A 27,473-nucleotide genomic window follows, 5' to 3' on the forward strand; every position below is an offset into this window, starting at 1 on the left:
AGGCTGTTCTAAGAATCAATTGCCATGACATTAGGAAGGCTATTAAGTTCTCTTTATAAATGATGGGTAAGTGATCATTTAATTTGTATGGTATTTTTCCTAGGAGAATACCACCTGATCCCTATATTTACTCAATATTGAGCCAGTTCCGACTAAGAGCCAGATAATTTAGACTTGACGTCCAGTGAATCTAGTGAGGCTCTGCCATGAGGGAAGGGTCTGTCTTCACAGTAAGCTTATAAAGGAGAGAAGCTGTGCTCCTTGGGTCCTTAGAAGGGATGCGAATGTGTAGAAAGGGGTTTAGAGTAGGAATTAAAAGATTTCTAGGAGAAGGGAGTAGGGTCTGCAGCTCCTGGATAGGGGAGGGGATGAGAGCTTGCACTGGGGCTCCATAGGAGGAGCTGGGAGTGGGGTGAACACCCTTGGTTCCCACTCTTTGGCATTGAGGGTGCACACTGAACCCAAGGAACCCCTGTGCTGGCAGTGCCTAGCTTGAACAGTGGGTCAGCTGCAGGGATGACAGTGCAACGTGAGCGCCTCACTTTTGACCTTTGTGTGTGTGTGTGTTTCTCGGGTAGGATCCACTGGATCTGCTCCTTGGGATGAGAAAGATAATGATGTGGATGAAGAAGATGAGGAAGATGAGCTGGACCAGTCACAGCACCACGTTCCCATCCAGGACGCCTTCCCCTTCCTGAACATCAATGGTGAGTGGGGTGGGGGGTGGGACCGAGGCATGGAGAGGATGTAAGGGGCTTTGATTTTGCAAGCGTTGACACCATATCCACCATTGCACTGGGAGCAGCGACCAGGCCCTGGGGCCAGGCTGCCAGTCTGTTAGCAAGTAGGAGTCCTAGGCAAAGGAACTCCGTAGGCATAGTTATCCCAGTGGGGTGGCTTCTAGGCAGAGAGAGCATCTTCTGAATCTTATGTGATAATTCAGAGAAATTAAAAAATTAAATTCATTCTCAATCCCACATACAAATACACAAGCTGTTACAAATTTTGCTGATTTCCTTCAGGCCAAGTGCAGGGATCCTTTTCGTGAATTGTAGGCAAACTCTTCTGCTATTTCCCTCGGTACAAATTTTCTGTCACTGCCTTAACAGCCTCTCCTAAGGCTGTATCGTGGGAAACTTGTGGCTCTACAGCTCTTAATACTAGTCTCTGATAAAATTTCTCTACTAGAGACTTTTATCTTTTTTAAATTTATGTATTTATTTATTTATTTTTTGTGGTACGCGGGCCTCTCACTGTTGTGGCCTCTCCCATTGCGGAGCACAGGCTCCGGACGCGCAGGCTGAACGGCCATGGCTCACGGGCCCAGTCGCTCCGTGGCATGTGGGATCTTCCCGGACCGGGGCACGAACCCGCGTCCCCTGCATCGGCAGGCGGACTCTCAACCACTGCGCCACCAGGGAAGCCCTATCTTCTTTTTACATTGACTTTTTGAATTCAGCTTCCCAGGAAAGATGAGTTTAGAGGTTGGATGGTCCCTGTGAGACAGAGCAGGTCCTGCACCTCCCACTGCACGTTCTGAGGACGCTCAACCACAAGGTGAACTGCTCTTCCACAGCATCTTCCCTTGAACTTTTCACTGACGTGCTCCTAGTCATATGACTTGCATTCAGTTGAGTAGCTTTTCACTACTTTTCTAAGTTCCATCTGGCTGCTAGGGTCACAAGAGATACTTTTGCCACCTAGAAAATTTAGTATATCCAGATGATTCCTGTAGGATTTTGGAGTCCCCTTCCCTAGGTGATGCCCCTTCTTTTGAGAATCAGGAAATGACTCTTATCTGTCTACTTGCCCTCCTTCACTTACCCTGTCATTTATAACCTTGCTACCAAGTGATGAGTAAAGACAACGATCATAGAGCTCTCTCAGGTTAATACTGCCACAGCTACATTCCCACTTGGTGCAATTTTAAGATTTGGACATTTGGAAATGTGAGATCCTTTCCCACATCTTTGGCTCACTCATTCTGTTATTCTCACCCCTTAAAAGGATGCAACCCATTTCCAGCATCATGATTTCCCTTTTTTTTTTTTTCATGTGTTTTTAAAGCTAATATTGTGTGTTCTTACATTATGGGCCACCTTGGATCCTTTATGGAAACATGTGAACATATATTAAAAATAAAAAAGTAAAATGTGGCCCTACAGCCACACCAAGATTTCATTGCCCTGAGAGAGGAGTAGGGGCGCATCAGTGACTTCCAAGAAGCCTATACTTTCAAACAGGCTCCGGGCCAGCCAGTTTCCGGCTTAAGCAAGGAGAATGTTCCAGCGGTAACCAACAAGGAGAACCTGGCGACGCCGGTCTCGACTCCATTCCTGGAGCCGACCCTCGGGAGCGACGGCTCTGCGGTCACTTTCGGGAAAACCCAAGAGGATCCCAAACCATTTTGCGTGGGCAGTGCCCCACCGAGTGTGGACGTCACCCCCACCTACACCAAAGACGGAGCTGACGAGGCAGGACCAACCGATGGCAAAGTTCTGAACCCGAAGCCATCTAAGCTGGCAAAGAGAATCGCAAACTCCGCTGGTTACGTGGGTGACCGGTTCAAGCGTGTCGCTACCGGACTGAACGCAGACTCCAGTCAGCTCGGCCGGGAGCAGCGGGCATTGCAGGTGAGCCCCCCCCACACCCGAATTTCAGGAGCCTGACCAGTTGTCAGGTTTTTTAAATGTGTGAAGAGGAGGGGGCCGGGGGTATTATAGGGCAGGACACCGGGCTGATTTGGTTAATGAAGCTTAGGATAATTTAAATGTTTGAAATGTGTCCAGTAAGGGGACGTAAGTGGATACTTGAAGTTATTCTGTAGATTTTAAGCGAACTCCACTCGAATGCTGATAACGGAAGTTTTAATTATTGCGAAGGATGTCTAAAAGACTGCATGACATTTACCTATCAATCGCTTTGCTTTCTCTGCCGTTACTGTACGTTAACAAATATACCTCAAAGCGCTGCTTAGAATGCCTTATGTGATACTTGGTGGAGGTGTGTAGCGGCCGCATGTCTGTGAGATTCGTGCAATTTTTTTTTCCACCCAAAAAACAAACAAACAAACAAAACAAAAACACAAACCTTGCTTAAAGGGATAGAGTATGTATTTAACTTGCTAGTGAATGATAGATGTTGTATAGGAATTTCCTTAAGATATTTTACTTTTAATTAAAAGACAAATAAAGCCAAATTGTTTTGCAATGTTAAGAAAAAAATTGGCTTATGCTTAAAAAAATGGATGAAGTTATCTAAATGATCCATTGAGTGCCCATTTTAATGACATAGATGGAAGGATTACAAGAGGACAGTATTTTATGTCTACCCGCTGCTTACTGTGAGGTCAGTTCTTCTAATTTTTATTACTAGAATCTTACATAAACCTTCTGAGTTAAATTTCATTTCCAAATATACAAAGGGAAGTTTGTGGGCCATGGTCGTCTTTATACATTGTGCATTTGTTTTCTTTTCTGTTGTGTTTTTGTTTCGCTTTCTTTGCGTTGTGTCTTTGTTTTGTTTTATTTACCTTGGAAAGAGAATGTCTGTCTGTATGCCACAGTGTATGTATGGCTATACATACACACCACATATATCTCTACATACATATGGCTTTACGAATAAAGAGTGTGTGACTACTTACACTTAGACATTCTTACATTTTTATCGTTCAATTTTAAAATATCTCAGTTGTATCATAAATTGTGGTTGGTTTTGGGCAAACTTTTCTTTGAAGATACTTTCCTTTAAGGTAAGGGCAGTGAAATAGCTTTGGTGGTAAGGTGTGTCTTTTTTCCATCTCCGTTCTCTTTGTAGCGTGCAGTGATGCGCTTCTCAGAGTTGGAGATGAAAGAGCGAGAAGGTGGCCACCCCAGGATCAAAGACTCCGAGGTGCGCAAATTCAGCCCCGCTGACTGGGAAAGGCTGAAAGGAAGTCAGGACAAAAAGCCAAAGTCGGTCGCCCCGGAGGAGGCCATTGCTGACCAGAACGACAGTGAGAGATGTAAGTGAACCCAGGCGGCTCGCGTGTGGTACCACGTCGGTGGGAACGGGGCGGTTCCGCTCCCAGTGCCGAGGGAGGTGAGAGGAAACAATACGCTTCCGACGGCCCAGCGTCTGGGTGCTGGCTGTTCGGAGAACGGGCTGCTCTGGCCACCCTTCCCAGCTGTGGATTGCAAGGCTGGTTGTCCTTTTGAGCGTTGCGGCATCCAGGAGTGAAGCACCTATGAAATGTTGTTTCCTGGCACGCATCTCCTTTTTCCGGAGAAATGCTAGTCCTGTAGTTGGTAATAGTCAGATACAGTAGAGCAGAGCAATGGCAGTGCAAGACCTCCAGCGTAGCAGGTATGTGTTCTGTTTTGTAGCAGGTACGGATACGGGTTTTTGGTAGCAGTGGAATGACACTTGCAGCCAGAGCCAGACCCTCCAGAGTGACAGTCTCCTATGGGAGGGAGTGGAGACTACTCGGATTCTCCCTCCGAAGGCAGAGGTTTCGTTCAAGTGAGATGAGGGCTGATGAAGGCACCAGAAAGAGGAGCAGAATTGTTCTCTGTGGCAGGCGTGTTTGCAGTCACTAGGAGTTGACAGCACGCTCCGAGGGCGTGGGATCGACGAGGCCGTTCTTCCCACCAGACGGGCTGTATTCGGTTTTGGAGGCCAAACTGGAGAGAAGGCTAGTGTTTGCCTCGAGTCACACTCTGCGGTCCCATCAGCTGCTCCCCCACTGGGGTTGACTTCGGGCTTTGCCCTCGAGACTTCCTGGACTAATGAGATGTGTTGGCAGCAAGTGGAGGTCTTTCTCCCGCTTTCTTCAGTGTGCGTGCTTGTGGCCTGTGGCCTGCAGCCTGCTCCGGACCCCAGAAACCTCACGGGTGATGGTGAGTGAGGGCACCTAGGTGAACGTCGAGGACAGGGTGGGCGTGAAATCCTTCTGAGATGGGACAGTCGGGGGTGGTGGGCACGTTTGGGAGGCCCAGGCCCTTGGACCCAGTCGTAGGGTCGGCGTTCGCCCGCACGCTTAGGTCGTGGGTGCCTGATGCAGTTCGGGAAAATTGTGGTCAGCCACAGCGTGTGCTTCTCTCTGCTGCTTGGAGCACTGCCCTCCCCCAGCTCATCTTTGGGGTCAGACAAAGGCCTGTGGCCAGGGTTCTGGGTAAGCCACACCGGGACCGGTGTGTCTTACGTGGCTCCCGTAGAAGGGGATTTCTGGGGCTAGTCAGTGCCGGCCTGACCCGAGGGATGGGGCTCTTGATGTGCCTGGAGTAGACGATTCCGAGCTCCTCCCCCTCGGGATTGGAATGAAAAACGGAGGGTCCAGGCCACCCTGGAGTGAAGCAGCAAGAAGGTCTCCCTCCTTGCCTGTGCTCACAGCTGAAACGCAGCCCTTACCCTCCTGAGTGGCCTCATAACTCAGCTCCTGGGGAAGTTTCTCAGAGAGATGTGATAAAAGTGGGCAAAGCCAAGTTCACGGGGCTGCACTTTTCTGAGGAGGGGATCTGCCTGTTGTGGGTGGACGGTGAGGGAGGCTGGAGGAAGGGAGCGGGCAGTTAACCGGCCTCGAGTCTTCTCTCCCTTTTCTCCAGCAACGTGGCGAAATCCAGGGTGGCCGCTGCCCTTCACGTCTCAGTGGCCTCATCCGCCCTTCTTCCCAGAGACGTTTGTGTGCGTCCTTCCCAGTCTTTCCTGCTGAGCGTGGAGACGAGAACTTGGTGTGGCTGATGGGGGGCAGGGCCTGAGCCCCAGATGATTCCGAAAGCCCCCTCCCCCCACCGCCTGCCTCCAATCTCAGACGGACCGACGGGTCTCTTCCTGGAGCACCCGGCACATGGCCCAGTGAGCCATGAATCGCCACCATGGGAGGGCAGGAGAAGGGTTGGGGAAGGTGAGGGGCTCCGTTTGAAAGATTGGGGCAATGGAGGTGGGTTCCCCACCCACCCTCTGTCTTGTAGAGACGTGGGGTTTGTAAATAGCTGGTCAGGAAAGGTCACCTGAAGGGGCCACTGTTCTTACTGCGGCCTCCACGTCCAAGGCCCAACAGGTTTTCACTCCATTCAGCTGGATATGAACGGGCCTTCTTGTTCTTGGGCCATCACGTCTTGAGCTGATATGGGCTCAGGTCCTTCTCATGGGTGTCGGTGTGGCCGAGAGCCGAGCTGTGAGCACATGGGAGCTGGGGCGGGGATTTGGGGTGGGCAGGGGTCACAGAGAGGGTCCAGGACGCCTTCAAGATGCCTTCCCCCTTCTGAGGCAGCCCCTACCCATGGAGGGCCCAGGAGCTTCCAAGGTGGTGGGTGCTGTTTGCGCGGCCCTGGTTTTCCTGGTGCGGGTGCATCTTGTTGCTAGGGGCTTGTTTAAAAAAAGGAATTAACTTGAAAACACAGTGGCCGAGATACTCATTTATTCTTTATGATCACATGGGTGGCTGAGTGAAATTTTTATTTTGGAAGTTCACCAAATGAGTTTGGAGGTTCCTCAGACTTGGAAGTTCATCACTAGGAACCCTCAGTGGCATTTGAAGATGGGGCGGGGCAAGGAGGCATTGGTCCCTTCCTTCTCAAACTTGGAGTAACCATCTCCCTTGCGAACCACTTGTCTGGGACAGGCCTAGGACCTGCTCAGTGGCAGTGCCTGGCCAGGAGCTGGAGGAAGCCTCAGTCGAGGGGCTTCATGAAACTTCTTTGCTCAGGGAACTTCTCTTCCAGCTGAGCACCTGCACGTTTGTAAACTACTTTGGAACAGAGATCCCCTGCACTCCTTGTGTAGCGGGTGTAACTTTGAACAAGGTTAGCCCTGACTGGAGGTGCTATTATAGTGAAGCTACAGAAAAGGGGATTTTAATCCTGGGGAGCCTTCCAGCAAGTCAGAACCCTCTCACCTTGTTTAGGCCTCACTGGGCATGGCTCAACAGTGGTGAGGGTGCTTTGCTGCCACAGTGACTTGTAAATGTTGCTGTGGTGATGCTTCTGTGAGGTGATGCTTCTGTGAGGTGATGCTATGGTACAACCATAATGAATTTGGGATATATGTGCTGTGAGTCATAGGACCATGCTGCAGGGACCACGTTCACATCTTGCTTAGACTGGGTGACCAAGGGCACATGGCTTCCCACTTTTAGAAGGGCCAAAATTAGCAATGATGGCAAAGCCTGATGGTTAGGATCCCCGTGTATCTATTTATCTCCCCATCTCCTTTGCCCTCAAGGGTCATCCTCCTGTGGGTCGTGGTTAGAACAGTCTTTGAGAAGCTCCAAGTGACACGGAGCCTCTACCCCATAGCTGGTGGCCATGGGTATCTTGAGCAGTCGGGGTGGGTGTCCTTCAGGGTTATTAGTGGCCTGGGTAAGGTCACACTAGCGTAAGGTCTTGGGGGGCCTTAGCTGAGGGGAATTGAGATCTTTGCCCTAAAAGGCTCCGGGGTTGGGGGAAGGGTGGATGGACCTAGTCTGGAAAAAGAAACTTTCAAATTGGACATGGGGGTTCTTAAGGTAGCCCTTCCATTCCTCCATGGATGCCCTCCCACGGAGCTTTTAGGGAAGGCTGATTGGACCAGATTGGACCAGAGAAGTCCAATGGTGTAACCAGCAGGGCTCACCTCTTAAAATTTCCTACATTTCAGGCCTGAGATTCAGGCTGGTCTGAAAGTCTTGGCATCTTTTGGTTAAAGGGATTTTTCCAGCCTTTCTCTGTGCTGAGCCCGGCCCGTGATTATGAAGCCCACCCCTGGAGGGAGGCTAGCAGTAACCTTCCCACTTGACAAGTGAAGGGGGCCTAGTTGTAAAGCGGCGCCATTCCTGCCCGAGTGTTTAAGAGGGTCACAGAGCAGCCGGAGAGAGAGTTGCAGCACGCCATCTTCACCGGGCCTGCGGTAGCCTGGGCTGCATCACCCGTAAGCACAGGCCAGGAGTTTGGGGTTTCTCCTGCTGCCATGGTAGGAGACCCTCGCGGTTGGGGTGATTCCACCATTCCGGCAAGAGTAGATGGGGATCTCTCCCACCTTGGGATAGCCTTGGAGAAATGCTAAGTGTGTTCCACCATTGAGAACACAGGTCATACTAGCCCAGGCCAGGGTGAGGTTCATCCCCACAACTGACTGCCATTAAATGCTGGGAATGCCCCCAAGAGAGGCTGATCAGGGGACCAGCCGGCTGGGCAGAAGTGGGAGTGATACTTGAAGTGGTCTAGGGAGAGGAGGAGGAATGCGAGCAGCATGTGAGGGGTGTGTCCATGATTTCATCTAGAAAAACGGGCTGTGGGAGCTTAGCTCAGGTGTTAATGAAATACCAAACTCATACACCCACCCCCACCCCCGGCCGGTGATGGACACAGGGTCATCTTCGGGGAACTCTTTAACAGCACAGTGATCATTATGGAATTATTTGTGTGTTAGAAACAATGTGACTAGCAAAGCAGTTGAACTGTTTCTTTGGCTAGAGCAAAAGTGAGGAGTGATGTTAGGCTGGGGTGATTGGAGGAAAAGCCCCAAGTGGATGCTAGATTGAGCAGAGGGGGCAGGAGCAACACAGGCGGAGCTGGGGTGTGAGCAGTTCAGCCCTGCCCGCCGCCTGCCCACCCCCCACCCCCCATGAAGGGGGTTGGAGTCTTGTCTTTGAAATGTCCTTATATGCTTGTTGCCTGGGAAGGAAGGCGTGGAGACATGCCAGGTGGGTGACTGGTGTCACTGAGGGCCTTCTTCCTAGACAGGAAACAGGAGCAGCCCCTCGATGGCAGTGAAATGCTTTTCCCCCCACGGGTGTGGAAAGAGGACAGACAGACTTGTAGCAATCTGGTTGAGTTCTTTGAAATTGCCCTTGACCCTTGTGTGTGCACCAGGAAGGCTTTCCTTTCCCTTTGCCAGGCTCCTCTTGCCTTGGTCTCCCCAGCTTCCCAGCCTCCCACCATTCTTTCCCTACCCTTTTTCTTCACCCTCGCCCCTGCTGACCCAAGTGAACATTGGTGCTATGTCTGTGTAGATGGCAGTTGGGGGCTATTTGGTCTCTTGATGACATCAGCCTTTTTTGTTTACTAGCAGTTGTTTCCATAGTCATTTGTAGCTCCGCCCTGATTGGTTGGATCTTACTGTGAGGTCACTCACCCCCCCTTTAAAAGTAAGCCACCTTGGAGAGTTAAGCAGTTAGGGAGTGATCTCACATGCCTATAGACGGATGGTGTAGATGCCTCACCTTGACCCTTGAAGGATGGATTGTGAGTGGGCTACACGCCTCATTTTCTGCTTTCTTTGCTGGTTGTGTTCAGCTGTCCTTCCTTTGGGACGTCTTTCTGAGGGTTTTGTGCTTCCGGCGTGTGAGGCCCCTGGTCTCCAAAGGGGGGTGGTCTGTTGGTAGCAGATTGCCTTGGGCATGGGGGTCCTGCCTGCTCCTGGTGACCTTTGTTCCCGCCTTTCCGGGTTGTTTTCCCTCCCCTAGGGGAGTGTTATGATGGAAGCAAACCTGACCCCTTCAAAGCCCCAGAAGACAGTGATCTTCCTGAGGACATGGACACGGAGCCCCCCAGAGAGTCCCCCGCCGACCAGGCGGCCCCGGACGCGTCACGCAGCCCCACCCTCCGGCTGAACAGAAAGCGCAAGGTCTCTGGCAATAGGAACCACACTGAGACCACTGTGCTCCCGGAGGACTCTCTGCTGAAAGCCAAGCGGAGACGGGTCTGCAAAGGTGAGCTCGATTTCGCTTCGGGCCCGCAGAGCACCCTTCGGAAGTCCTGGAGCGGAGCAGTGGAAAGTTCCAGTCCCACCCTGGAGCCCTGGGGGGAGCCACTCTCACCTCCCCACCCCCCACCCCCCCAAAGCCCGGTGCCGGGGCTGGAGCCCAAAGGTGGCCAAAGGCAAATAGGCCCCCTCCCGAGACTTGGTGACAAGTTCCAGCCAACACAGTGACCACACCCCTCCCCTCCCCCACCCCTGTTAGTGATGTGTAAGACAGTTTGTTCCCCCCAACCCACCCCCCGCCCCGGGGGGCTTCTTCATTAATTTGTAGTTATTCCTCCATTAGCTGACTGGCCTGAGAGGGAAATGACAAATAGTTCCTCTAACCACTTAGAAGAGCCACATTATAGTGAGCTGACCAACCTGAGGTGTGCATTGAATTAACAGGGCTCCATCCCAAAAAGCAGCGCCGCTTGCTGCACCTTAGAGAACGGCGGGAGCAGAGAGCAAACCTGGCCGGCAGGGCAGGAAGGAAGTGACCCAGGCGGTTCAGCCTGCGGTCACCCCCCAGGGCAATAGCATCTCCGAAGAGAAACCTGGCAGGAAAAGGGCAGAGGCCAAAAGCAACAGCAGCTGGTTGGAGGAGTCCCTTAAATGCAGTGACAATGAACAAGGTACGCACGGGGCGGGGGGCGCTCCTGGAGGGTGGATCACTCGCCCTCTGTGGGAAACGGCCCTGGAGGGGACCTGAGCGCCATCCAAGTTGACAAGAGTAGCGTGTGGCGAGCGGGGAGTTTTCTTCCTGAGGTCCTTTCAGCCTGCACACTTCCTTATGGAATGGACAGTGAGGCGGGAGCTCGACTTCCTGGGCTGCTCCTCATCACCCAGCCCGCGGCTGGGCAGGAAGGGAAGTCTTGGGTGACGCCGGGCGCTTGTCAGTGCCCTCATTCCAGCCTCAGGCTGTCTGTCCCCAGTCGCCCTGTCCCGAGCACCCAGGCCCCCCACGGGTGGGGACGGGAGCACACGAAGGGCTGGCTTCTGCCCTGTCTTGCGGCCCTTTGAAGCGACTTGCCATTTGGCGTTTCGTGGGTTAGCCTATTTGCCGGTTGAATGTGGGATAATTAAAATATTAGTGCTTCGAAAACATAATTGGTATATCTTTAAAAACTGAAGGTGCTCCAACGATCAGTGCTAACAATGGGCTTTTCTTTCCTCACCGGCTACAACTGTGTAACACCCGCTGCTTCTCCCCCTGACAGATGTGCTGTGCATGGACGAAGAAATGGATCGGCAGCCTTCGCCCCTGCCGCAGAAATACACCGACAACAGCGAGAAGCCATCCAGGAAGCGACCGTGCAAAACCAAGCATTTGATCCCTCAGGAGCCCAGGCGGGGCTTGCCGCTGCCAGGGGACTCCTAAGTGGACAATGCGGATGGCAAGGTACCTCTTGCCCCTGGCTCTCCCCCGCCCCCCGGTTGCTCTTCGGAGTTCTCTGGCAGCTGTGTGTGTGGTGAGCAGGCTTGTTCGTTCCAGTTGGGCTTGTGGGGGTGGGGGTGGGGGTGGGGGTGGTGCTGTGAGCAGAACTTGCTTGGGAAAGAATTTTTCCAGGGTCCTTTTTGGCGAACGGCTGGAATCTTGCTCCAGCTTACTGACCTCTCTCTTGTTTGCCCCCCCGGTTAGAACCAAATGATGAAAGTGGTTACGATGTTTTAGCAAATCCCCCACGACCGGAGGACCAGGATGACAGCAACGAGGCCTATGGTGACCTATTGGAATTTGAATTTTCCGAAGACCCCCTTTTGCCGTGTTATAACGTCCAGGTGTCTGTCGCTTAGGGGTGAGCGTGGCCAGCGTGTGGTCGAGAGCCAGCCCAGCTGCTCTGTGGGGTGGCAGGAGTTAGAAATCCCCTTCAGCAGATGAGGGTGGATGGGTTGGGGGGTGAGTGAATTCCTCACCAAGTGTCCACCGACCTCACATAATGCAGTGGAACGTTTCCAGAAAAGTTTGGGGGGTGGGAGGGCTCCCCAGCCAACAGCCCTCATTGGAACACACCCCTAGAGCCCAAAGGACACGGGAGTCAGCGACTGCAATTGCACAGTTTCAGTCAGTAAACGCTTGGGGAAGGGATCCTCCCCAAACGGCTACCATAGGGGCCTTCCAAGGCGCGTGAAGTCCACGGGACGATACTGATGTGTACCCTCTTCTCGTATAAGATTAGAGAAAGCCGTATGTGGCACCTGGGATCTTATGTGTCTTCAGATTTGCTTAGATCGAGTCTTGTCCCCACGGTCGGGCCACTGTGCCCCATGACCAACCCTTCGGAGTGAACACATCAGGAGACCTTGCTCTGCTGTGTGTTGACCCCAGTGCTTAAGGAGTAGCATCCTCCTTGGACTCTGAGGCTGGGAACGTGTCTGCCTTTGTGGTGACATTCTATTAGGGATAGAGATGATAAAGCGTGGCAGGGTATCAGGAAGGATTGTACCACCTCCCTTCTCGAAAAAGCCTCACTCCCGGCAGCATTGAGGGGTGGGTTGGAGGTGTGGGAAAGGAAAGGAAAGCCAGGTGACCTCGAGTGTTTCTCATGCTCTCTCCGTGAGGGCCGGAGGAGAGGAGAGGTCAAAGAGGTGTTTGCCATCTCCCTTGGGTTGGCATACAGACTGGTTTTCCCCAGTGACTAGAACGGGGTGCACTACTTGGAGAGGGGTGACCTGAGTTGTGGCCAGAGCCAAGGCAGCACTGGGGTGGCCTGCAACGAGGCTCGTTCAGGGGCGCTGCTCCTGCTTTTGTCTAAGTTGGCTGATCCGCCCTAGGTGGCCTCTTAACACATGCACATGAGTCCAGAGTTCCCCCGCTAGAAGTAGATCTTCCGGGCTTCCCTGGTGGCACAGTGGTTAGGGATCCGCCTGCCAGTTCAGGGGACACAGGTTCAAGCCCTGGTCCAGGAAGATCCCACATGCCACAGAGTAACTAAGCCCGTGCGCCACAGCTACTGAGCCTGTGCTCTAGAGCCCGCGAGCCACAACTAGAGAAAGCCTGTGCGCAGCAACAGGCCCAACGCAGCCAAAAATAAATAAATAAATAAAATTTAAAAAGAAGAAGAAGTAGATCTTCTAAGGACAGTGAGAAGTGGGGTGGGGGTGGGGTAATCAAAGTGGAAGTAGCAAGCCCTTTCACCGCCAGGAGACTGGTAGTTCATAGTTGGGAGCGCCTCTAATTTTGCCGGAAACTCAAACCACTGTCCTTTCTCTGGTGTAGGCCTCATAACTGGCTGTTGCTCTCAGACCTGCTCAAGAAACTGCAAATGTCCTCCTGCATATTCCGCTGCAATTTTCCAAATGTGGAAATTGTCACCATCGCGGAGGCCGAGTTCTGCCGGCAAGTGTCAGCAAGTCTCTTATTCTCTTGCCCCAAAGACCTGGAGTCCTGTAATCCGGAAAGTAAGGAGCTTTAGATCTGGTGGAGTTCACGAACGAGCTTCAGACTCTGCTGGGCTCATCCGTGGAGTGGATCCTCCCCAGAGACCTGGACTCAGACGACGACTGGTGAGCTCGCCGGGGCCCGCCGTGTACAGTGTGTCATGGTGTTAATCCTTGTGCATATGTGTCCTAATACGACTATTTCTGTAAAGAAAGGACACTATGAGACACGACTCCAGTCGGAAGGACTTCAAAACATGTTTTTTTCTTTTTAAAATTTTAAGTCAGTTTTTATGAAGTTGTTAATAAAGTTTCTTTACTTTTCAATGTACACATGCTTTGGAATATGTTTGTTTTTACTCGGAACAATTGTTTCTTTTCTTTTTTAAGGAGAAAAAAAAAAAGGCAAAGGAGCTCCACACTTTGACTTAATTTCATACAAAGCTCCGACGACAGAGGCCATAACTGTTGAGAGTTGCTTTTGGGGCAAATTAAACCAGTAACATTTTAAACTCTTCCTCCATATTAAAGGGATTGAATAAATTGGCCACTTTGGTGCACCTGTGTCCTGCGAATTGTCCAATTGGAGATGGAGGTTTAGAAAGTGAGTTTCAGTCTTGTTTAAGTCTCTTCCCATCAGACTGGTCTCGTGATTTCCTACACACCATGTTACTTCCTGTCTACCTTTCCTTGGTGGTGTTCATGCCTGGATTGTCTTCCTGTACCTGCTCAAACCTTGGTCCGTTCTCATTTGTACCATGGAAGTTTGTCATGCTGGATACTGTCAGAACTCATTTTACTTAAGTTTGCATTAAGGTGCAAAGCACACGTTTTGTATATTTTCTGTTTTCTGTGTTTGTCTATATTTTATGGTTTCGCTTCAGGAAATATTATGGGAAGGGAAATACCAAGATGTAAAGAGCAAAAACGTCATCATTCTCTTTCAATTGTTAGAACATCTATCTGCAATCATAATTATGATGCACTGTGGTATGTGTTAAAATAGGAAGTACATGTAACGTCCCGTGGGAGCAGCAAACTCAGTGGTGTTGGTGAGGGTGTGTCATGGAAGTAATCACAAAGCAGGTGACTGTTGGTTGGGGTCCTGAAACACTAGTGTGCCTTCCCTGTGTCCAGTAGTGGTCTGGAGGGGTCAGGAAGCCTGCCTTTGAATTTGAGGGAACAGAGGGTTTGAGGTCCTCTCTCTTCTATTGCTCTAGTACACTGCATAGCAGCAGTATACTGGGTTTACAGTTGACGTTTAAATCGCTGATTGATCATTAAGATTGGGATGTATCTTTGGAAATGAAAATAGGAAGAATCGTATGCTTTTTCTTTTTTTTCTTTTTTTCCCTATATCTGAAAAGGTATGTAGTACTTTGCTGAGTGGTTGGGAATCAAGTTTGCAGTATTCAGTGTATTCAGTTTTAGTATCTAAATAGAATTAAACTGTTGCTGTAAACTGGAATAGCACTTTGTTACTGACAAGTTTTAGAATGCATCTGTTCGTCAATTACCTGTTTGGGAAGATTGTAGTTAATGATTTTGAGAATGTGGCTATAAACTTGCAACTGACTCAAGAAAAGCAAATAAGTCAAGATTGACAAATGTATAGGCTCTTCATCTTATTGTGTGTGTGGGTTTTTTTTGTTTTCCTTTTAGTTATTTGTCAAGGTATAAAGAATTCTATCACACTTAAGACAAGTTAAGTAAACTTCACGGGGTGTATTCTGACATGGCATGGAGCAGATCACATGGCCTAGATCTTAAAGGTGATTTTATGTTTAAACTTTCATGAAAACATATGTGATTGAAACACATTAATATATTGATACAGAGGGCAGTTAATTTTTGTCTTTTTGTGTGTGTGTGTGTGGTACTGTTGTGGCCTCTCCCGTTGCGGAGCACAGGCTCTGGACGCGCAGGCTCAGCGGCCATGGCTCACGGGCCTAGCCGCTCCGCGGCATGTGGGATCTTCCCGGACTGGGGCACGAACCCATGTCCCCTGCATTGGCAGGCGGACTCTCAACCACTGCGCCACCAGGGAAGCCCTAATTTTTGTCTTTTGATACATGTGAGCGCAGCTTTCATTTTGCTGAAAGAATATGACCAGTTTTCAGTTTGGGATTCTACCATTTAGTAAAGATAGTCCACTTAATTTTAGAAATAGGAGATTTAATATAATACCTGATAATACTTTTATGTATTTTTTTTACTGAAAACATTTATTGTAATACTGTGAAGAAACTATGCCATTCTAGTCTTCAAGACTTAAATGAATCAAGTGTTTATTAGCTGTTGTAGTTTTTAAACTAATAAAAGTCAGTACATCAGCAATTTGTAAATACAGTTTTTAAAATAATGCCTTAACAACTTTACAGTGGTTATAATGACTGTATTTAGGCCTAAAGTTAGCTAATAATTTGACATGAAGGCTTTTTAATAGTTTGATGGTGCAGATCAGGGATAGGTAAACTCTGGCTGGTGAGCCAGATCCAGCCCGTCGCCTGGCTTTGTAAAGGAAGTTTTTCTGGAACATAGTCGCACCCATTGTTTACATGGTAGTTGTGGCTCCTTTCACCCTACACCAGTGGGGCAGAGTCGTTGCAACAGAAACTGTAGAGCCCACAAATGTGGAAATGTTTAAATTTAGATTTTAAAAATTGAAAACTTCTTTGAGCCTATACCTGGCGAGTCCATTGACCCCTGAGGTAGAAAACAGTCAGGAACTTGGGTGCGGAAGCCAAATGGCCTAGGTTCAAATTCCCTTTCTCCCATTTCATAGCTCGTGACCATGGGCAAATCACTGAACCTCTATGCCTCATTATGAGGTTTAAATGCACTTATTTGTATAAATAGTGCCTGGCGCATACTAAGCACTGTGTAAGTGATTGCTGTTGTTTCTGCTTGGAGCTTTAATAAGTTATTGTTAATAGAAAAATGACACTAATGATTTTCCTTTTAGAGTAACAAAGGCACTTGGAGTCTTTTACTTTTTCAGGAATGTAATAAGACTTTTTTCATTGACAGTCAGTGTTCCCTGTTACCAAAATTTACTTTATGAATATAAAGAACTGAATGTCTTCAAGACAGTACTTTTGCTTAAATGTCAAACCATTATTTTCCCAAGGCACATCAAACTGGCTCTGCATAGTCCAGGCCTCTAAAGCTTGTGTGTGTACCCTAGGCAGCATGTGAGATACATTTTGTAAATATAGTTTTTTAAATAATGCTTGAGACTTCCCTGGCGGTCCAGCAGTTAACACTATGTGCTCCCAATGTAGGGGGCTTGGGTTCGATCCCAGCTCAAGGAACTAGATCCCACGTGCCTGCCATAACTAAGAGCCCACATGCCACAACTAAAAGATCCGGCATGCTGCAACTAAAGACCCGGCACAGCCAAACAAACAAACAAACAAATAAATAAATAAATCTTTATAAAAAATAAGTAAAATAAAATAATGCCTTAGGAGTTAGGAAAAGAAAATATTAGAACATTTTTACCTTTGTATTATTTTAAAAAATCTGTGTAGTTTATCATGTACATAAATTCTATGTATGGAACTTTGTGTATATAATTTGTTAATAAATAAGATGCATATTAAAAAGTTTTCTTATGGTTTGCCTAGTCAGGTGTTTGGAGGCCATTGGAGGACAGGATGATGAAATATAGGGCCTCAGCAAGGATAGAATTTAGAACCAATTCCCTGACTTAGAAGATAAGGAAAATAATTCATAGACTGTAATTGAGTTGTCCAACTTTACATAAGTGTTCAGAAACAGGAAATGCAGTGGCTAGAATCTAATCACTGACCGAGCAGAATCTGGGTCACTGGACTCGTAAACCAGAAGTGACTGTTGAATTTCTCAGGTTGATGCTCCTGGCATATATGCTTGATCTGTGTGTGTGTGTAAATCTCTGACATAAGAAGCCATACTCAGGCACACCCTGTTTCCTTATTCAAGCATCTTAATTTCATCCCATTAAATCTTTGAAGTATCAGACTACCAGAAGGCATGAAGAAACCTGGGCTGAGAGTCTTCATTCCAGGAGACGTGATCTTGACTGCATGGCTGGTTTGAGGCACATCACTCTGAACTGCAACACGCTCATTGGTGACCTGGGTGCAAGTGCTTTGGCAGAATCTCTTAGTGAGGATTTATGGCTTAGAGGGAAATTCTAAAGTTGAAAATATTGAATTTTTAATATGCTTAGCTTTTGGCATGATACTATTGTGATAGGTTTTTTTAAGCCTCATTTTACTGATAGCTTTTATTTTGCTTTTAAACTTTCTCTAAGAGTTGCATATATCCTATATAGAAAATACAGAGTAACAAGAGAACAATTACCTATCATTTTAATACCCAGATATAATCACTGTTCATTTTGGTGTATATACTTTCAGTCTTTTTTTTTCTACAAATAGATATGTACACTTAGGGATTACAAAAATAGAATTGTAGTATACTTGCTATTTCACATTCCTGCTTTTTTCACTTAATGATGTATCATGTAGTATTGCGTCGTATTGATGTCCCATAGTTTAATCAATTCTTTGCAATTCTATTTAGACAGTTTGCTTTTCCCTGTCAGAAACAATGTGATTACGTTGTATATACATCTCTGTGTCCATCGGGATTACTTCTGTAGAATAAGGTACTACAAGTGGAATGACTAAGTGTGACCTATTTTTAAGACATTTGATACACATGGCCAAATTACCACCCAGAAAGGCTATGCCAATTTGTAGTCCATCCCAACAGTAGATGTGAAGCCTGCCTCTCACAAACACTGGCCTGTAGCACTTGTAAAAAAATGTAAAACTACAAAAATGAGTACCTCTCCATTTTCTACTATGCAAGTGGGATTACTCCAAATTTTATAACTTTTTTCAATTAATTTAGTATGAGCATTTTAGCAAGTCAGTAAATTTGCATCTCCTACATCACTTTTTGTGATTGTTCAGTATTCCATTATATGAATATGCCACAGTGCACATAGCTTATCCATTCTTGTATATAAGCTTTGTCCAGTTTTTCAGTTACAAATAGTACTCTGATATATATCCTTACCTGTATCTCTGACTATTTCTTTTGGTTAAATTCTTAGAAAGAGAGTTGTTGGATCCAAAGGGTATAGACATTATTTAAAGGCTTTTCTTACAGAATCTTGGCTTCATCTGATAGGAGAATAACCACATTGTGTTTTATTTTTTATTCATTTGATTGACTGGTGAGGTTTACTGGCTGTTTGTATTAATTTGGCTATTTGGTTAATTATACCCTGTGTCCGTTCTTCTGTAGTGAGAGTTTGTAAGGGTTGTATCATATCCTGTCAGATCCGTATGTCTGACTTGCTATTTCTGTGTGTCATGGGGGTGTTGAAAGACTCCAGTTATTTTAATGTGATGGTCCACACAACACTTAAACAAAAGACTCATGATAGTTTCCTTTCATGTAATAGTTTTTAATCCCTGTGCTTTAGTGATGATCCCTTTGGTTTAAATGAGTAGGTTGTTCAGCCCCAGAACTACTAGAATTCATGATCAGTTTTTCTGGTTTTTGTCTGACGTTTTACTGCGAGCGTTCTTGACCATCATATTTCCATGATAGGTTTTTAGTATGTATTCTCTATTCACACATTGTTGAAAGTTTTTATTATTTGTAACTTCTTAGACTTGTCTTTTTTTCCTCTAAAACTAACAGTTATTACATTTCTTCTATTTTGTTTTCCCCTTTGAAGTAGTTTCAAGTGTGATTTGGAGCTGAAGATCATGATCAAAAGAATGCAGTGCATTTCTGAGCTCCACCAGGTTTTGCTTGTGAGGTTTACATGCCCCTGCCGCCCTTGCTAATTATGAACTGAGATTCATTTTGTGATGCTTTTTGCTCATAGGTTCTATACAGTTATTCTTCAGTTCTGTAATTGTAAAATATGTTGTCTGATTTATTGGTACTAAAGCCAGGGTTATCATTGCACATCCAAGAAGAGGTCTTTAAATTGGCTTATGCATTATGTGTGTGCGTATATGTTTCTGTTTTTTTCCATACCCAAAATTACAAACCTGCCATGACTTGTCTTGTGCAGGACTCTTCCACACGTGAGAAAATGAGAGTTGTCTATATGTTAAATCTGTAGAGTTAGCAAGTGACCTTTTGTCTTTCATCGAAAGCACTTGACCTGCAGCAGTGCGGCCTCACCAGTGAAGGAGCAAAGGCTTTCCTAAAGGCCCTTGAAACCAACAGAACTCTGCTCGTTCTGGATATAAGAAAAAACCTGCTTGTTGGTATGTGGTCACTTTGTTTAAATTGATGAACACATAGCAAAACAAAAAGAATTTGTTCAGGTATTGACAGTTTTTTAAAACTTAATGTGTTTAACTTTCCTCGTCATATCCAGTTGGCCCTTGAACAACGTGGGGTTAGGGGTGTCGACCACTACGCAGTTGAAGATCTGGGTATAAGTTTATAGTCAGTGGTTCCACATCTGTGGATTCAACCAACCTTGGATCATGTAGGACGATAGTACATATGTACTGAAAACTATGCGTGTGTCAGTGGACCCGCGAGGTTCAAACCCATGTTGTTCAAGCTTCAACTGTACTTTTCTAGTGTTGCACTTCCCTTATGTTTTTAGCAGCTACTGTACTAATTAAAGTGAATTATACTTGTAAATTTTTCTTATCTCTGCTCTGAATAGAGGTGAACCTAGATACTAAGCCTGCTTCCACCAAGAGCATTATTTCTTTCCTGTGCAACCTCTGAATTCTTGCCAGGAGTACTTTATTCGTGAGATTCACAAGTAATTTTGTAATCATCTTCTGTGTGCCAGATACGGGTTTAGGGACTAGGGATAAAGCAGTGAACCAGACAGACAAAAGTCTTGCCCTCATGGAGCTTACATTCTAGTGAAGGAGATCAAATAGAAATGAGTAAACAGATAAGTCATATAATTTTAGAGAGTAGGAAGTGCAAAACTATCTTAATGTAAGGAGAGAGAGGGAGAGCAAGTAGGACTCCATTGGATAGGTTTGTTAGGGGACAGCTTCACTGGAGAAGTGGCATTTGAACGGAGACCTGAATGAAGAGAGGAGCAAGCCATGGAAGATCTGGAGTAAGCACATTCCAGGACAAGGAGGCAATGAGTATGTAGGCATGTAGGTGGGTGGAGTATTTAAGGAAAAGCAAGGAGGCCAATCTGGGCAGAGTACCGGGTGAAGAAGAGTGTGGTATGACATGAGGTCAAGGAGCTAGCCAGGGGTCTGCTCTTGTAAAGTCTTGAAGGCCAGAGTAAAGATGTGGATTATTCTAAATGAGTAGAGGGGTTTGAACTGGAAAAAGGCATGATCCAAATCGTATCTGAATAAGGTGACCTGGTATAGAGAAGGGCCTTGGGAGGATAAAGAAGAGGAACAGGGGGCTTCCCTGGTGGCGCAGCGGTTGAGAATCCGCCTGCCGATGCATGGGACGCGGGCTCCTGCCCCGGTCCGGGAAGATCCCACATGCCGCGGAGCAACTGGGCCCGTGAGCCATGGCCGCTGAGCCTGCGCGTCCGGAGCCTGTGCTCCGCAACGGGAGAGGCCACAACAGTGAGAGGCCCGTGTACCGCAAAAAAAAAAAAAAAAAAGAAGAGGAACAGGGAGACCAATTAGGAGACTATCACAGTGCTCCAAATAAGAGATGTTTATGGCCAGGTTAGGTTGGAAGTTTGCAGCAAGTGAAAAGTGGTTGAATTCAGGTTGTGTTTTGAGGGTGTAGCTATCAAGACCTGCAGATAGATGTGAGGTATGAAGGAAATAGTAACAAGGAGACAAGTCGTTGATGATTATGTGTGCAACTGGGTAGTATCACTTAGAAGAAGGGGGCTGATGGGAGGAGCAGCTTTTGAGGGAATATCAGGACTTGGTTTGTTATCTTGGATGCCCTGGTTTGATATCTTAGATGCTCTTTAGGTATCTAAGCGTCTGGACGGTGCTCAGACTGTACTTTGTATCCAAAGGTGTCCAAAGCCACTTTAGATGCAAAATGTTTCAAGTTGACCTTTGCTGCTGCCAAAATAGTAGCCACTGTGGGCAGTCTGCAAGATGGCATCTTAGGTTTCTGAGGAAGAAATTAGAATACACAAAGGGGGAAATAAGTGTATAATTATATAATGTAGATTTCATATTTAAATGTATGGGAAAAGCAATAATTAGTTGGCTTTTGGTTTTAAATGGAAATAGCCACTCATTGGAAAATAATTACTCTAATTTCAATTCATTTTACTTTAGATCATTCTGTGATGAAAACAGTTACCAAAAAAGTTCTCCAGATGGAAGGAGTGCCAAGTCAGAGGTATATAACATGTTTCAGTTGTCTCGGAAGAATTTCTCTTTAATGGCTTGGTTTTCTTTCTTTCTTAAAAGAAAGTTATCAAGGTACTTTCTGCCATCTTAAAACTAAGATTTGAGTCAAATCAAATGGCTTTTCTGTTTTTGAAAATGTTGTGTGATGCTTTAATTTAGGTTCCCAGATATGCAGCTTGAAAACCTTTTAACTTTTTATTTTCTGTAACATATTATCGTTAGTCACAAATAGTCTTTTTTTTGGTGATAAGAATGAATGGCAGGAGCAGCATTTGTGAAACCAAATCTAATATGAAACTGACTCTTTCTTGTGAGTAAATTTGAATTTTGAAACAGCAAAACAATAAGGTTTAATAAAAAGCAAAATAAATTTTTTATGTTTATGATCTGCCAATTTCCCAGAACGAGTTTTGTGGTGACTTTAGTTATATACCAGATACATTAAAATCACCAGTGGACAACACATGTTTTATTCAGGTGCCCTCTGAAAGTTTTAAAAATTTGTTGACTTCATATCACTGAACGGTCCACTTTAAAATGGTTAAAATTATAAATTTTCTGTTTTGTGTAGTTTACCACAATTTTTAAAAAGTGTGTTGTTTGAAGATTTTGGGGTTTTATAAAGGTATTAGCATAAAAATGAAAAATTTAACAGACCACCTCTAATCCCATTATCCTATCAAGCAATATTTACATTTTAATTTTCTCTTCCTGCTGTCTATAAACATAATTCCACATAGCTTCAATATAATTTGCCATTCTTATCTCTTCATACTAAATTTAAATTCTGTGATTCATAGTTATACTTTTTAACATTGCATTCACAAGGTTTCATTGAGTAGGTCAATTTTTTAAATTGGTGAAAAATTGGAAATAACCTCAAATAAACTATTGTAAACATCTTCATAAATACAGCTTTTTTTTTTTCTACTTAAAGTTGTATGTTTTTGATTCTCTATTAATCAACTTGCTTGGACAATAGTGTATTAAATAAGTTGTTAAGAGTGTTTATGAAGTCAAAAAAAAGCTTATGATCATCTGCCAATTGTTATTTCAAGAGAGTGATATTTTAATAATCAAATAGTACATTCAAAGAAGTTAAGATTTGTGATATCACACTAATTAGATATTATTATTTAAAATTTATATCATATGTAAAGCATTCTTAAAATAGCTACCTTGACTTTTGCTATGATATTAGAAATGGAAAGATATATAAATAAAACATGTATATGTAAAACATATTAGGAATTCTGTAAAATTAGTACAGAATAATAGGGCATCATGGAATGAGAACAGTTAAACATTTTTTTTTAGTTAGCATGATTAAACAAAGTGGAAATGTAACTGAAGTATACAAGCTCATTGAGCTCTTTTAAGAGTAATTTTATTTCTTGGGCTTTTTTTTGTATTTGCCTCAGTTATTTGGAGACATAGAGGTAAGCCAAATCAGTATCTGTGTATATACCTAGATCCAGGTGAGTATAGGGGTGAAATAATGGTGTGAATTGTGTCACATTTATATTGTACTTATGTATGCCTAATAAAAGATGGGAATTTTATTAGAAATTTTTTAATCTCCTAACAAGAAAAGTGTAATTAAAAAAATTTTTAATACATACACACACACACATATATATATATATGTGTGTGTGTGTGTGTGTGTGTGTTTGGTACACGGGCCTCTCACTGTTGTGGCCTCTCCCGTTGCGGAGCACAGGCTCCGGACGCGCAGGCTCAGCGGCCATGGCTCACGGGCCCAGTCGCTCCGCGGCATGTGGGATCTTCCCGGACCGGGGCACGAACCCGTGTCCCCTGCATCGGCAGGTCGACTCTCAACCACTGCGCCACCATGGAAGCCCTCCTATATATTTTTAAGAGGCATGTAAATGACACAGGATCGTGTGGTGATTATCAATAAGCTACACTCTATGAAATATTTGTCCTATATTACCGCATACACTCCATTTTACCCTGCATCCTAATGCTGCTAAAATATAGTAGAAAGCAGCAGCATAGCACAGGGAGATCAACTTGGTGCTTTGCGATGACCTAGAGGGGTGCGATAGGGAGAGTGGGAGGGAGGCTCAAGAGGGTGGGATATGGGGACATGTGCATGCATATGGCTGATTCGCTTTGTTGTGTAACAGAAACTAACACAGAATTGTGAAGCAATTATACTCCAATCAAGATCTATTAAAATAAATAAATAACATAAAATACAGTAGCTTTGAAGGATAAATATAACCATTTTAACCTATGATGTTTGTTTTCAATAAATTCAAATAAATATTTAAATGTGAATTTTAATATATGGCTTGTTCTAAGTAAAATATTAACACGTAGGTCTAGTTTTTGCAACCAAATGTTTCATATAAAGATACTTGCCTCTTTACTACTGAAATATAGGGTAAGTCTCCACATTTCACTCTTTCATCCAGTGGGTTTCATATGTTTTTTTGTGTGTTTTCTATATGAAATCAAAGGAGCAGTGAAGGTTGACAGGCTTATAGGAAGGTAAAACTGACTCACCTACCCCCCAGCAACTTGCAGCCTTATAACTTGTATTGTTTTTACATAGAAAAATTCATCTTAAATTTAACTTTTGGTCTACTTCTGAAGATTCTGTTTGGCAGAAGTCATGGGTGTATCTGTGTTTCTGTGTCCTTGAGATTCAGAAATGCCAAAGGTGTTCTAAGATTCAGGAAACTTGAGTGTTTCTGCATGATACATGAAATGTATCATACTTTGGGATTTTTTTTAAACTTTATTTTTGCATTTCTGCACATCTCAATACTTTTGTTTTAGTTAAAATAACTTGTTACTGTAGAGGACTTATATTTTTTAAAAATGCTGGCTTATGTAAAACCTTTGTACAAAACGATCCTCTTTTTAATGGGCTTGGCATCATTGTCAAGTGCCTTCTTGATTCCTTTCGACGTGTGCACGTGTGACAGTTGCTCTGTAGACCTTTGGTGCATCTTGATTCCTTCTTTTCATGCTTTGTCCAACGTAGTCTTGGCCGCAAAGAAGCCTGTAAGTAATGGAAGGAAACACTCTGCTCGTAAAGAATGTTACCCTCCTGAAGCGCTACCACCTGGAGTGTCTGGTTTCCGGCCATTGTGTCCTGCAGGAAGTGCAAAAAGCAACAGGTAACCTGTTTGCGTTCCCTGTCTTTTTCAGTCATTTAGAGTTCTTTATTTTGGAACTTGTATTATGTGGGTGGTCTCTGGTGCTTTGTGTAGAGGAAAAAAGGTAACTCACACATGGCTTCTGCCTAATGAGGCCTCTAAGGAAGAAAAATTAAAAGTAATTGGGAGTTTCAAGTTGTTTCTCAAGTGTCACAACAGAGGTAACTCCGTGGGAGTCTTGAGGAGACTAAAATGATCACCAATTGTGCATGTGAGGAAAGTTTCAATAAAGGCAGGTGTAGTTGAGCGAAGCCCTACAGCACAGAAGTAGGAATTTGGAGACGTACGAATGGGAAAAAAGACATTTTAGGCATGGGAAATAGTTTAATGCAGAATGGATGAAAAATATGCATTAGACCTATTCTAAATCAACTGGCTTATTAACTCAGTAAATCAGATTTAGTGAGTCAAACTAGCATTACCTGATTTCTTATCCAGGGGATAGCTGTTCATAGTAATTTTTGTCACAGAACAGTAAATAAAATGGTTGAATTATAGCTTTAGGCTTGCTAAGTGAAATAGATGGCTCTAGATGATCTTCAGGTGACTTACTTGGTAGTAATCAGGAAATTGGGGATTAACAATTGCTTAAGAAAACAAAGAGAATTGATTTTAAATAGTACTTGAAGTAGTTACTGTGTAAAATATCTGTTCAGTTGCTCATGTTAAATGGATGTTTCTAATCCCCACTGGACAACCAACTACTTTTTTGCAAATGGTAATGTGAATTGCTGTTGCATAAACTATAGTGTTGAATCCCCAGTGTTTGCACTTGAGTTTCACAGCTCTGTGGTTTCCTGTCTTCTTGCTGAGACACTTCATCGCAGGTCCATCCTCGTCACACAGGGTGGTAAATTAGAGAACGCTTAATATCACCATTTAAAGAAGAGAGACTGAAATCTCAACCATCCTGAACATAGGAGCTGAAGGGGCCTCTCAGCAGTTCAGAGAGTTATTAGCAAGCCAGTAGGCTGAATTCTGTTGTGTTTTCTCCGTAGCAGAGCCCTCCAGGTCCTTGTTTTGAGCTTATTTATTTTTATACACAATTCTGTATGGATACTGTTCATACTACTAAATAGTTGTATTAACTGGGTTTAACTGGTGATGTATTTACATGAAGATCTAACTTCGTTTTGTTGCTATCTTTTTAGGGGCTTTCCATTCATCAAAGCTCGTGATGTATGTAATCAGTTGGTGGTGTGTAGCTATCATATTTATGATATATAGGGCTTGAATTCGGAAAGGTGGATGGTCATTCTTCTTGCTTTTTAAATTGACAGAGCCTTACAAGAAGCATTTCCCTCTCTGATATAAATCCATGTAAAACATGTTTGGTCGCTCTCCCAATGCAACTGTGTAGTTGTGTGGATTTGGCGCACAACTCGCAGCCTTATGGTTATGTCTGTAAACAAGGAAGCCTGTTTTCCAGTCCGCAAATCAGCTGTTACCCAGTGAAACGAACTTGACTGCCATTTCTGACCCCTCACATGGAGCTGTCATACTCAAGAATATTCGCATGTTTTCAAGAAACGTTGTTTGCAGGCTATATGTACAAATTCCTGATCTGAAAGCCAATATAAAGCAACATCTCCCAAACCTCTGCTCTCTCACCAAGGCCACACACATTCCCTCGCTTATGGCCTTATGGCAAGCTAATACTGTCAGTATCAGATTCTCCTTCCCAGTGGTCTTGGGAGACTGCATAGTTGCTCTGTGAATGGCACCACTGCTGAGGTTGAGAGAAGCGCATCTTGGGTGTCAGTCCTGGCCTTGCATTCCCAGAGAGAAGGGACCTCGTTCTCCTGTTAGGGTTTTCCTATGCTGCAGGGTTTGCTGCTTGTTGTCAAAATGATGTCCTAGTGACTTGTCTTCTGCGTGGTTATATAATCCCAGCACAGTTCTTTATGATGTGTAGACTTTTATGGGGTTGTGGCCAGGTCAGTTTTTAAATGTTTGGAAATGTCCTATTGAACAACATTGCAGTGGCAGTGAAGCTTGCTGGGAGAATTGTTGCCCTAGTTTTGGCTTAAGGGTGGTGAGAAGATGAAATTTTTGATGCGTCAGTTTTAGTTGTGTATGTGTATGTGATTTATTTTTTTTAAATTCTAATGTCTATTATTCACAGCTTAGATATGTTGACTTCCTGATTATTCATCAGTCCCTTTACTGATGTATTTTCCTCTGAAAAACTACATTTTATTCCAGACTGTTTTTGTCTGATGGTGAAGAATAAATTTTTCATTTGCAGTATAAAGTTGATCTGAGAAGAAATGTTTACCTTGGATCTTAACTTGGCTTCTGTGAAAGAAACTTAATAAAATAATGTGGGCAATTCCCATTACTCATCGTAAGCACGTACAACAGAGGTCTGTACAGTAACATAGCAAAAATAAGTTCCTGTACTTTTACTTAGTCATTGCCTGGTTTACACTAAAGAGCAGTGAGAGACATTTATAAATAATGATACCTCAGATCACTTTTGTTAAATGTCCTCTAATATTTGGATATTTGGTATCTGGCTTGTGTTGTCTTTTATACAATCTTGTCTTCTTTCTTTGCACTTTAGTGTAACAACTCTGTGGTTTTCTATCTTCTTCTTGGGACACTCAGGTCCATCAGAATTTCCTGTGACTGTGACAGTAGAGAGTCCTTCCTCCTCAGAAATCGAAGAGGTCGATGATTCCTCAGAACATGTTCAGGAAGAGCCAGAGAAAATCCGTTTGAAACAAGAAGCATTGCAGGTACAAAGTTATCACTTTAAAGCTATAGAGAAGATTATTTTTCAAACGGAAGGCTGATTGCAACACAGCACAGCTTGTGTGAGGGTTCTGTTTTCTCCTCCCATCTGCATTGTATC

At 44.8% G+C, this 27,473-nt stretch overlaps 1 protein-coding gene and 2 pseudogenes across 3 annotated transcripts; all 3 read left to right on the forward strand.

The window, feature by feature from the left end:
- The first annotated feature begins 630 nt into the window (after nucleotides 1-630).
- Nucleotides 631-11,005, forward strand: LOC132493266 (BCL-6 corepressor-like). Of its 3 annotated transcripts, XM_060103615.1 has the most exons (8): nucleotides 631-707; nucleotides 2,244-2,633; nucleotides 3,295-3,348; nucleotides 3,820-4,006; nucleotides 4,818-4,880; nucleotides 9,425-9,670; nucleotides 10,108-10,334; nucleotides 10,920-11,005. In XM_060103615.1, exons 1-7 carry the CDS (start codon nucleotides 705-707, stop codon nucleotides 10,197-10,199), a joined length of 1,035 nt encoding a protein of 344 aa, XP_059959598.1. In that variant the 5' UTR covers nucleotides 631-704; the 3' UTR covers nucleotides 10,200-10,334; nucleotides 10,920-11,005. The 3 variants fall into 3 exon arrangements, with proteins under 3 accessions (XP_059959598.1, XP_059959600.1, XP_059959599.1); XM_060103617.1 differs by lacking the exon at nucleotides 4,818-4,880; XM_060103616.1 differs by lacking the exon at nucleotides 3,295-3,348.
- Nucleotides 10,498-13,411, forward strand: LOC132494217 (BCL-6 corepressor-like; annotated as a pseudogene).
- The window catches only part of LOC132494219 (centrosomal protein of 78 kDa-like), a 35,389-nt pseudogene continuing 21,178 nt past the window's right edge, over nucleotides 13,263-27,473 (forward strand).

This window comes from Mesoplodon densirostris, chromosome 7, assembly GCF_025265405.1.
Source record: "Mesoplodon densirostris isolate mMesDen1 chromosome 7, mMesDen1 primary haplotype, whole genome shotgun sequence".
NCBI lineage: Eukaryota > Metazoa > Chordata > Mammalia > Artiodactyla > Ziphiidae > Mesoplodon > Mesoplodon densirostris.

Coding starts and splice junctions, on each gene's coding strand:
- LOC132493266 (XM_060103615.1), top strand. Junction 4,881..9,424: donor CAGAAACCTCACGGGTGATG/GTGAGTGAGGGC, acceptor TCCCTCCCCTAG/GGGAGTGTTATGATGGAAGC. Junction 9,671..10,107: donor GCGGAGACGGGTCTGCAAAG/GTGAGCTCGATT, acceptor TTGAATTAACAG/GGCTCCATCCCAAAAAGCAG.